This window comes from Poromitra crassiceps, assembly GCF_964638095.1.
Source record: "Poromitra crassiceps genome assembly, chromosome: 5".
Lineage (NCBI taxonomy): Eukaryota > Metazoa > Chordata > Actinopteri > Beryciformes > Melamphaidae > Poromitra > Poromitra crassiceps.
This window is the reverse complement of record NC_139642.1, coordinates 41,722,662-41,735,179: the sequence shown is the minus strand read 5'-3', so window position 1 is coordinate 41,735,179 and position 12,518 is coordinate 41,722,662. Positions and strand designations below refer to the sequence as shown.

Below are 12,518 nucleotides of genomic sequence, written 5' to 3'. Positions count from 1 at the left end.
AGTGGAAGACGCAGCTTGTTGCTTTAATCTTGAAACACGACGTGAAACACTAACCTTGCTTGCACCTCCTCTTAGTGGACCACAGGGCAGGACAGAGAAAGAGAGATAGGGGGACAGAGAGAGGGAGAGGAGAAACGCGCTGCCTGCGTATGGATTGAGAGAGAGAGCGACACCCACACACGAGTCGACACGCGGCGAGCTGAGGCTGAGGTGATCTGAAGGAGATAGTGAAAGTAAAAACCTCTCGCCCCATGCAGATTAGAGCAGCGTTTGTCAGCGCAGGTGTCAGCGCGGAGAAATTCAATGCAGATTTTCCACTGCCTGGCAGCTCGTAACGTTCAGCTGACACACAAGCGCCTTCCACATGGATTCTACTGAAAATATAATTTTCAGTAGAATTCATGTGGAAGACGCTTGATCTGTCTAAACACTGAGCGAACGTAAAAGTGAAATGCTTGTTATATTTCCATGAATGCACTCGTGGGAGGAGGCACCACAGACGCGGGTGCCTCTGTCATCATGAATGCTGCCTGCAGCTGATGCTGTTGCTCCGCCTCGCTCGTCCTCGTCACAGTCAGTCACGGCTACACCGTTTTTTGTTGTTATTTTGTAAAATTAATGAAGAGGCAAGGGCGAATGTAATCCCGCCTGTAACTCCGTTACTATACCCCCGTTACTGTAATCTAGATTACACATCTTAAAATGTACTGTGACAGATTACAGTTACCGTTTTTTTGTAATCAGATTACGTAACGGCGTTACATGTAATCCGTTACTCCCCAACCCTGCTTATTTGTTACTGCACCCTGCTAAAACCACAGATGAAAGATTAGTCAACAACGATGCACAGTGACAGTGTCGACTATTGGTATTGATAGTCGGCTAGTGTGAAATAACGGTTCACAAAATTCACAGTTCAGTTCGATACAACACAGTGGTGTCATGGTTGGCTACGTTTTCGATACAAGTAGAAATTTCCTTGATATAATAATAATAATAATTATTATTTTTAACTTACCGGTATTTATTTCATATTTTCATTATGTAAAGGTTGTTTAGTTTGCCATTCGTATTGAATCTAAAGCCTCGGTATCAATACGCCTACTGTTACACCCCTAGTGTGAAAACCCTAACACAGACACAGATATACAGTACACACACACACACACGCGCGCGCGCAAGTAAACAATCTGTGCCTGACGTAATACCAATCACTCACTCACCACTTGAGGATGAAATGCCACAGACTGAGATTGACCCATGCATAGCGATAGACTGACATTCACAAACCGGATGCAAGTACAGTAGCGTGGTGGAGGTGGAGCGTGGTACAGTAGCGTGCTGGAGAATCAATCCGAGGCGAACACGGCTGAGTAATATTATGTGTGAAATATCATAATTAGAATGAATATTAGTTCAGCGGGCAATAATCACCAAGGGTTTTTTATTTATACAGCACATGCCTCAAAATCACTTGAGCGTCTTGGAAATTGTTCCCCCCCGCCAAAAAAAAAATGGCTATGACTTATTTGCATTAAAAGCAGGGTCAAGTAAGTCACATGTGGAGAGAGGAAACGTGCCCTTCGGCTTGAATGCATTAAAGCGGAGTAAATGGTTTGTTGATTTTAAAGAGATTAAAGCACACACAAGCAAGCCAGCTCCATGGATTTTAATTAACTTGCCATATATAAATCGTGTGTTATTACTGCATTACTGAATTAAATGCTGAATGCAAGTGCTCTTTCTGCTTGGGTGACTGGAATAAAAAGCTACTTAGGATCTCGTTGGGTTTCACTCAAACACGAGTCGCATGATGCTGCGGCAACAGGGCACACAACAATGCATCCACGCATATCAAGCCCTCAGCAGCCAACCGCGGGGTTTCTCTTTAATTATGCACAATGCACCCAAACTCAAGTCACTGGGCATCTGCCATGATCGAGCACGGCGATGCCACCTTCTCTCCCTGAATCATCCGGGCAAATGGATTCCGCTTTCCACGAGTCACTTCTGTCAGTTATAATAAGAAGCTAATACATAATGTGACAGACTCTGAAATGCTAAACTATTCACAAGGTTCTCTGCAAGGCTGTGCGAGGGCAATTAGAATTTCGCCGGTGGGCCCTTGATGAGTTCCTCTATCTCCAAAGGATCCTGGGAACAGTATCATAAATCTTCCAGTTAATATGCATGATTTAGGTGGTTCGGGTTTAACTTTGCATAATGTGCAAGGGAACTTATTTTTTTATTCTTATTTTTTTATTCTTATTTTTTAAACCACACAGCACATTGGCGTCCAAAAAAGAGAGGAAATAATCAATTTTGCACAGGAATTCAAGTAAACAAAAAAAAGGAGTAGGCAATATTTACACATAAGGGCTATGTTAGTGAAGGGAAGCTGTCTGATGCTGGGTACTGCCTCCCTCCTCACTGTGTGTGCGCCAAGAGCTTTTTCCCTTTCAGCAGTGTATCCACACACCATCCAAGTAATTAATAAATCGCAGGCGAATTTACCGGCAAAAAAGCGCTGGGGGGCCCAAGCCAATTATCCAAATAGTAGTTCCTCTTTTCAAACAGAACTCCTAAATATCATGACTTTACGCCACAGTGATCTCCAATTTGAATATGAATACCTCCACCAGACTGGCTATTATTTATTTCCTGGCATTTTCCTGTATCCACACAATCTTAATCGGGTCTGCACTTGACATGTCTCATAGTGACATATTCCCCGAGCTCAAGTGACCTTCTGAGCCAGCACACAGGCTCATCCAGCCCTTGGGGGCAAATTAGAAACTCCAACCCACAAGCAGAAGAATCCAATAAATATGACTTCCTGTTTCCTGGCACTGATGTCACCAAGAGGCACCTGCCAAACCATTGCCTAGCCACCTCCCCGCATGCATGGAGAGTCACACTGCAACAAAGCCAGCATGCGAGAACAAACTGCTCATGCTACGATGTACTGAAGGCGAGATGGTATAAGCAAAATGTCCAAAGTTCAGTTGCATTGGAATATTGCTGAATGTCTTCTCTTCCAGAGGTCAAAGCCTAAATACGTTGGTCGAGAGCCAAGTTTCCAATGAATATGAATAGAGATTTAAAGAGCTTAATGAAAACTGTCAACTTCAATTTAGTCAGACTGGAGTACCGTAGTTATATCCCGGGGGTCAAAAACTTACCCAGACAATTAGAAAGACAGAAAAGATGTGGCTCATCTTGCGGTTGTGTGGCTTTCAGTTGAGCATGATCAGAAACCTAACAAATTCAAGCCATCATAATCATCCTCTAGTCTCAAATTTCCCATGTTTTTATAGTCTCAAAGACATGGCATGTAATTCTAAGAAGGGGGAAAAAGAGGGGGGCGAATTCCAATCCATTCCATTTCAACACCGAAATCAAATCCACACAAGACACATCGCAGCATCGGTCAGCAGTGTACCGACTGCCGAGATCGGCAAAGGGCAAAGAAGAGAAGTGAAAGTGAAAGTGTGCGGGCCTTACCGTTTTCTGTGTTCTCGTGTTCAGTGTCGGTGAGGGTCAGGTTGGAGTTGGCCCTGCTGGACAGGCAGGAGCTGCGGCCCGACTTGGTGTTGCCGCGGCCCCATAATCGGACAGCGTGCTCGGGCGACATGATGCCGTCCGTCTCCGTGTCGGCGTCCGAGCCCACGCTGACCGAGTAGTCGCGGTGCGGCAGCCCCATCTCGCCCCTGTACGACGCCACGTGAGACGGCAGCGCCTCGCCAAAGCCGAGGTCTCGCAGAGAGAAGTCTGCCCCTGCAGCAAGCCCATAAATACACAGCTCAGAAAATTCAATCTGCCACTTACAGCATCAGTTAACATAATGAAGTGTATTTGTTGCAGGGGAAGATGACAGCAATACCCTGGCCTTGCGATGCATGTAAACAAGCACTAATTGTAGAGTTACATGGAAACAACAGCACACTTAGCATTCATAGCGAGTAAATGTTATTGCTTTCAAAGAGATGTGCTTTTCGTTTTTTGTTTTCTTCCAGATAACCAGCAACTCATTTGGACACAAAAGTCAAGAGTAAAAGACTTGAAAAAAGCATCACATGCCTGTCTCATTAACATCAAGCAAAGATAATGGCGGCACTCTTACCTCAAATGAACAAACTGAACGTCTAGTGCCTTTAAATGGCACATTTGAAAACTGAGGCATGGACTGTATTAATATCAATCATGATCCATCATTTTCACTCTCATAAGTCCTCTACTGAGATCATGTGTATTAATTAAACACAGGAGGTCAGGAGACCTCACTGATCTGAGCATCGCTGCAAATTTGATCCCTGCTGGAAATTTACAGACACAATTATGCACTTATTTTTATCAAGTTTTTTCAGTTTTTCTCCCATTTCTCCGCAATTGTACTTGGCCAATTCCCCCTGCTGTCCCGATCTTGGGTGAGTTGTAGACTAGCACATGCTTCCTCCGATACATGTGCAGTCACGAGACATTTCTTTTCACCTGACAGTGAGGAGTTTCACCGGCAGGATGTAGCATGTGGGAGGATAACGCAACATCCCCCCCCCCCAGTTCCCCTCCCCCCCGAACAGGCACCCCGGCCAATCAGAGGACACATACCCTTAATCCGACTTCCCACCCACAGACACGGCCAATTGTGCCTGTAGGAACAATTAAGCACTTATTTACAGAAAAAGTTTTGCAGACCTAAATTGAACTTAACCTAAATTTCAGGGTATCTAGACAGTGCCACGACATTTGATGAGAACTTTGATGATAAATAATATATTTGCTCCAGGCGGTGCAGATGTGCACATGTGATGGGCAGATGTGTCTGCCATGCATGTTTTAACACTGGCATGACAAATTCAATCCCCGGCCACCTCTGTTAATAAACATTTGAGGGTGACCGCTACAATGACAGAGTGTGAATTACTGAGGGAGCTCTCATTACAAAGCAGTGATGCATATATTGAAAGAAGGCACTAACGTGTCCTAAAACACATTTCCGTGTCATTGTGTGCTGCTAATGGACTTGCAGCTGGACTGGACTGGAATATTAGTAGGGCTGGACCCCGAATATTCAACGATTCAGATATTTGCTTGTTGGGTAGGCAGTCTGTTTTCAATGATGTCATCATTTCTAAATAAGTGTCTGCGTTCCCAGATGGGGTTGAAATTGTCACTGTAGGAGACGCTGTGGGCAGCGCAGGCCATTAGAGCGGCCTGCAGACAGCCTGCTGAAACGCTCAACACCACAGGAGGAACCACAGGAGGCCATGGACAGATTCGTCACCGCAAATCAGATTTTTTTTTTTTTTTGCATTGACGTTCCAAAACAACCCAACGGACAGAAATCTATTCTTTCTGATGGATCAATATGGCTGCAGCTGAGTCTTTGCCAAGTCATGCACACAGCACACAGACACACTGGTGCCTATAATATTTCTATAATCATTCAGTAAATTACTATAGGATAATGACACAGACACACTACTGCCCATAATATTTCTATAATCAGTCATTCACTATAGGAGGATAACTGCAGCCCCTTGCTGAATATCCGAATATTCTCTGTTGATCACTGCAGAGAATATCTGGGGCCAAAGAAATAGTACTCGTCCTAAATATTAGGTCAAGACAATTCTCTTCTATTGCTACAACAGCACGTATATACTGTATGATACTGCTGCTGCTTGGCTCTACCTTGCCGGCTGAACTCATCTACTTCATGATGAACCATGTCCTTGACGCGCGTCCCGTAGGCCATCCTCGAGTCCTGGTCGAAGGCCTTGAGAGTCTCACTGGAGCTGTAGGATTTGGAGTTGGGCTTTCCATCCTCGCTGTCTGCTGAGGAGCTGGTGTAGCGGCGCTCTGTGTCCCGCCGGGCGGTGAGCGAGCGGTAGGGTCTGCGTTCCTTCACTTCCATGGCTGCCCCCGCTCGGTTTTCAGCATCAAATCTGGGTTACAATGCCAACTTAGTCTGAGGGACTCTGTAAAAGAACTAGACAGAGAGAGAGAGAGAGAGAGAGAGAGAGAGAAATATAAAATTAGGATCTTGAGATCTGTTTGAGCTTTGACAGATACCGCTGCTTTCAAAATGTAATGCTTTGAAGCTGTATTCATTGTTTTCCCATTAATGAATAATGTGCTCCCTGAGCTCAAAGTTCAAAATGCCTTTTACCTTCAAATACATTTCTGAATCACTTAATTCATCTGTTTCTCAAAATATCTGTCATCAAAGCGCTGCAAGATTTTTCCCGCACTCCACTATTCACTCATTGCAGTTAACTTACCATTCATTGTAATCAAATTCTTGTAATCTCATTATTATTCCACATTGCAATAACCCAAGGTCTAACCCAAAATATGAATACAGACGGTGTATATAGGGAATGTGTGCGCACACACACACACACACACACACACTCACTCACTCACTCACTCACTCACTCACTCACTCACTCTCTTGAATAACTCAAAGTTAACTATGCACATATTACATCCAAAAAGAAGTGAAATGCAGATGCTTGTTTTGCAGCAGCAGTGAATGTATGGCTCAGCAGCATACAGAGGCCATGAAAAACCACCAGGATTAGTTTTTAGTGAAATACGGCACTGGCACAACAAATCTTACTCCCATAAAGTTTACGATGCGACTCGCCCACAAATATTCCATTTTATGTGGCGTATAGAAATGCTGGGCCTCCAGCATCTGTAAAGGTGGCATTACATATCATCACTGGTTCAAAAAGTGAAGAGCCTTACAGATCCAGGACTATACTGAACCAGCAGAGATGATTAAAATCTGAAACATAAAACCAAAACTGTCGTGCTTCAAAAATGGTGCACAGCGTATAAGATCAATAGTGGGAGTGAACATTCCTATTCAACTGTGTCCTGGTTTTCCACCCTTTGCTTTGACTGTGAAATAGGAAATAATGAGCTGTTCTAAAAATAAAATGAAATAACAAATAAGCATCTAAAAATAAAAGTAAAAAAGGAGTACAGCAAGAGGACAAAAAGAGTAAAAGTAGAAAGACGGGGTAAAGAATCAAGAATGTGTAATGCAATGTTATGCAACTGCATAAAGAAACGCATTCACAATCACAAGAATTGAGTAAAAAGTATGGAATTGCAGTTGCAATGTAGCACGGTGAAAAAAAGTAGTGCTTGATATTAGCCAAAGGACGCTACCTTGCAAACAGCTCATTCTAAGCAATCATGGTTTAAAAGATATTGAGTTGGCTTAACAAATGTCAATGTGGATAAACGTGATTAGAGCCTTTGGTCACTGTTTACTTTGAAGATCAATTAGAGAACACAGAGACTTACTGAGCAGAGATATTGCAGCAACACGGAGACATTATGGTGTATTTTGCTGCTTGTTCCAAATATATATTGTTTCGAATATAAATTTAGCGTGTTTGTGTGTTTATGTTTCTATATACAGTATGTTGCGCAGTCTGGTGAAACAGATAACAAGAAGGCAACCATGAAGTCTCGCAAATCATCTTTTTTTTTTTTTTTTTATAATAATAAAATGAAATGAAATGAAATAAAATAAATAAAATCACATTACACAAGTTTAGATGTTGAAGAACCCACTCAATATAAAAAACAACAGTAGGATCACAATATATTTTGTGAACAAAACAGGCTTGTTCCAGCCTGTTTCTGTTTCTTCACAACTTTCAGGGCGATTTTCCCAGAATCTTGCTTGTAAGAGAATCAACATTCATCATTCAACATCTATCTATCTATCTTGTGCAACAGACATACAAATGAACGTACATTACATTCAAGCCCTTGTCAAACAAGTTCCCACGATGCTCATTAAGCCTATCAGCGCCACATAAACTCTCTCTGTATTCCACTAGAGACTTCTTCCAAACTATTTATCCACTCTTTTACCGCCCAGACAGTGAAGGCTACGGTGTAGCCTATGACAAATGCTGCATTCATGTGCTGCTCGGATTGTCCCATTTCCGAGTTGAGAAGTCACTCTTCCTCTGTGTGTTCATGAGCTTTTAAGCCATCATGTGGAAACAACATGGACACTACAAAAAAGATGTGTTGTAATGTATTGCTCAGATCGTTTAAACAACACATTGATAGCTGTTTCCAGTTTTTGTGCCACAGCAAAGAGCAAAGGAAACCATCGGGACCTCATTTCCCCGACACCCCATGAATACAGCGCACATACTCTCATTGCCAGAAGCGCCAGAAGGGGGAGACAAAGGTTCTGCACTACAACGGTTAGGCACTCCAGCTTTAAATAATCTTGTAACTGTGCAGATAGTACTTGATGGTGTGACCAAGTGATGTGGATTCAAGTCATGCAATTTGAACCCAAGTCTTTTTAAACGCCTGTGATGTATTAGTGCAATCAGTACGCAAAGCTGGGGAGGCGACAAGCAAAATCTGTTGTTCGCTCCCTCCTTTTACAAGCCTATATTGCAAGTGCTATAAGAAAAATAAAGATGTCATTATATTGTCAGCAAAGCCTCGAAGTGTGAATACATCTCTTTGAAAAAGAGATAAAAAAAATACTCCCGGCAAATCTGGGAGGTTTGACTGACAATACGCCTGCGTTCAGACAAGGATTTTCCCACAAGATAAGCTCTTTATGAATACTGTATGAGATTTGCGCCGGACAGAACAGTAAACAATAATCCCCAGTGAACTATATTTGGCCCTACTTAGAAAAAAAACTTTTTATTGGAGATGCCATTGTTGAATTTGGGGCTTTCTTTTTGTGTGTATTGACAGCTGAATAGATCCTGGTGATTAATGACTTCGGGGCCTCAATACCAGGACCTCTGCCACATGGGGGGAGGTGGGGGTGGGTGGGGGACGGGGGGGGGGGGTTGCTCCCACTTTGCAGCGGCAAGAGCCCTTCAGCTGCTCCTGAGTTTTCAGATGCAGCCTGTATGGGTTTTCAGACACAGCATGTATGGGTTGCTAATTTTTTACCTTTTGCTCGAGATCCTTGATGCTATGCAAATGCGAGAGCGCGGGCAGAACGGGCAGCTTTGTCAAGTGTTCGAGACGGTTCTGTAAAGTGCATTGTTTTTGTTCCCAAAGAGCTGGGCTCAGTGTTGTGTTCTGGTCATCTCTCTTATATGCCGGGCCCTTCCTCCTCATTATTAATGAGCTGCTATGCAATGAGATGTACCTTTGAGGCCATGGGAAACCCAGAGGAGTTTTTCAAGGAAGCAACAGGCCATATACAATGACAGATGATACGGCTTGCAAATGTAGGTCCTGGAAACAACATGCTTACCTTGAGCCTAGAGCTGTCCGGATTGTTCACGCAAAGCATATATAGCCTACTGTACAACTAAACAGTGTTTTTTTGTAAATAGACGACATCTGGCATTATCCTTGTGTTTCGGAGCCAGAGAGCAAAGCTGTTGTTCTTGTTCATCTGTCTAAGTCTAAGTTCTAGGAGTGGGAGTCAAAACAAAGAAAATGCCAACATTGGATTATTTGACGGTAATGGTATCTTAAGACAACAAACAGAGTAGGTTTTAGTTGACCAAGATATCTCAGCAGCACCCATGGAAAGAAACAGAAGTAAGACGTTATCAGAGGGCTATTTTTAAAGTGTGTTATCGGCTCCTGATTTAACGCAAAGTAGCAGCCTGAAACAGTGGGAGGTGTTAATGAGGGTGCACTCACAAAGGCTGAATTAGAAAAGTGATTTCCAAAGCCCGGTGAAAAATCTCATGTCGTGGATTGAAATGTGTGAAACTAAGATACAAATCGCTTGCTTTGATTTCAAAGAGAAAGATCCTCTAAACTAAAGCCTCAGCTGCAGGGCTTGAGTAGTGCCAAAGAGAAGCTAACTGCATATCTATGCAATGATCCAAAATCAATGAGGTCTCTCTGTATAGACAAAAGAAATGATGGATGGTCTATTTTCCCCTTGAAAACATGTGCAGACTCGACATTTTTCAACTGTATTGTCTACAACGTGCCGGGGAAGAATGGAGTTTGTCTTTGGGTGCAAAACAAATTTATGGCAGCTGTAAGCCAAGCAATAATGCGCTTCTACAGATGAATGTGGCGGGGGAGCTATGAACAATGAGCAGTGACTAGTGAAGTCATCAGATACACTGATGTAGCATAATCATTAGCATGTTAGCTGAGTAAAAAGTTGGCCATGGCTGAACTTTTCCAGTCATCGGTCAGGTTCCTATGCTTCCTGGTTTCTGTACCGATGTGATTATGATTCTAGTGCTCTGATTGAATGACCACAGATCATAATTGGCCGATAAATCTTCGAAATAGGTCATCGTGATCGGTCGATGAAGGGTTCAACTGCCAGATCAGGAAGTCTGTTGAACTTCTGCAGTAAAAAGCCAATTAGTAGTGCAAGCAGTTCAGGCCAGTTCTGCCGCTGTGTTTGACATTGAAAAGAAGGCGGAAAAACAAACGTAAAGCATTTCAGACATTCAACACGATATATTGGGAATGCTTGGATAAACAAAAAATATTTACAGGTGTATAGGCCAGCTGCTATGTCATACAGGCATAAAAACAATCATTTTAAACAGTGCGATATTGGAAATGTAATAGTTATGCTTGCTGTGCATAATATGATGTGGTGTTTTTGTCGCAAGTCTGGGTAAAATACATCATTTCAATCGTAAATCGTAATCTGTAAAAAAAAACAGCCACAGACAGCCTGATTGGTGCATATTTGATTCATAAACAACAGCTCCACCTAGCAAGCTAAAAATAGCAGAGAAGTTGATCCATTCGAAGCTTCTCAGTTCTCTACAACTTTGAGTTGAAAGACAACAGGAATAGAGATCTCACAAACGATGCTTAAAGAACAGTTGCATCCATCATCGTGGTTGACGCTAAGTCATGTTTGTGTTTTTCTCCCTAATTAGAACTTGCTGTCGAGCTACGTTAATTCACCAAAACAATATCATATGAAAGGCAAAACCACCCTGACAAAGAAAAAATGTGATTTGACTGTTCTGAACTGTACTTTACCGCTACATAGATTCAATCAGAGCTGCTTGCACCACCCACAATAGACCCTTTTCACGGGGGCCATTTTGTGTCGAAAAGGCAGAATAAACACAGGTGCAAACAAAACACTAATGAGGGTTTCCAAATTCCAATCATGGAAGTGGGAAACCCTCATTAGTGTTTTGCTTGCACCTGTGTTTACACTGCCTTTTCGACACAAAATTGGCCCCCGTAAGAAGGGTCTATCGGTCAGAAAAGCGTTATATAAAAACCTGTTAAACACTGTTTTTTGGGTTTTACTGGGCATATTGTTGTAGCCATTGCCCCGGTGTCAGGAGTTAGTTAAATATGGGATCTAAATAGGTGGGAGGCGTTTGGGGTACAATATAAATGCAAATTGGTCTGTACTATCCATCAAACAATTAGCAGTGTGTTGAGAATTGCTATTCAGTGCTGCTGCATATAAATCTAGCCTTCTCTGGGTGCTCCACAGTCTGCACACAGCCCATGCTTTCCATGCTAATTAATGGCATGCTACGCTTTACAAGTCATAGATTTTGCATACAGGATCGAGAACCAAATGCTGCCTAACATTCCTAAGCAAGGAAATGTTTATTTATATGAGTTCATTCTTTTCTGGAGGCTATACAGCTTTTCAACTATGACTGAACTAATATTGTGATACAGTATACAGTTAAAATAATATAATAATCATAATACAATGTAATGACATCATAAGTCAGAATTCCCTATAAATAATTCATGAAGAAATCAGGAAATGTGACTAATCGTCGAAATGGTAGCTGTGATCAGATTACATGTATTTAAAAATATATATTTGGGGTTTATTACAGCTTCTTTATTTACCTAGTCTAATCACGTAATCCAAGGATTAGTGACAGTTCACATCACTGTGCACAAGCACACACGCACGCACGCACACACACACACACACACACACACACACACACACACACACACACACACACACACACACACACACACACACACACACACACACACACACACACACACACACACACACACACACACACACACACACACACACACACAACACAAGTAGCCTGTAGTGCAACAGAGAGGAAATTTGGGCAGATATCAAGAACATTGTCTCCAGGCCCATTGAGAGAGAGGAAAGCTCCAGACAGGCACCACTTACTTCTTTTTGGAAATCTTTCACATGCCTGGGCTCTATAGACAAGCCTTCTGGGTCAACAGAAAGGTGTGTTTTCAATAGAGGAAAAAAGACTTGGCTGGATTGGGCGGGGGGCCGAATGGCTTGCCAAACAGATCTCAATTCGCCAGTACTAATGCAGGGTGGAGAGGGGGCATAAGGGGTGTATTTGTGTGTGTGTGTATGTGTGTGTGTGTGTGTGTGTGTGTGTGTGTGTGTGTGTGTGTGGGGGGGGGGGGGGTGCACCTTAGCAGCCGCCTCCTTCCGGGATCAAAAGCGAGGCCCACCAGCAGCACATAAACCAGCATGCGTAAAAAGCCTTAACATAAACAAAAGTAGCCTGGGA

At 42.8% G+C, this 12,518-nt stretch overlaps 1 protein-coding gene across 4 annotated transcripts in view; it reads right to left on the bottom strand.

The window, feature by feature from the left end:
• The window catches only part of tenm4 (teneurin transmembrane protein 4), a gene marked incomplete at both ends in the record, with an annotated part of 173,254 nt that extends 167,337 nt beyond the window's left edge, over positions 1-5,917 (bottom strand). For all 4 annotated transcript variants that reach the window (XM_083637873.1, XM_083637874.1, XM_083637875.1 and 1 more), the window contains 2 exons: positions 3,505-3,777; positions 5,695-5,917. In XM_083637873.1, coding sequence (XP_083493999.1) covers positions 3,505-3,777; positions 5,695-5,917 — 496 coding nt within the window. The remainder of the gene's footprint in view (positions 1-3,504; positions 3,778-5,694) is intronic.
• Between the last annotated feature and the right edge of the window lie 6,601 nt (positions 5,918-12,518).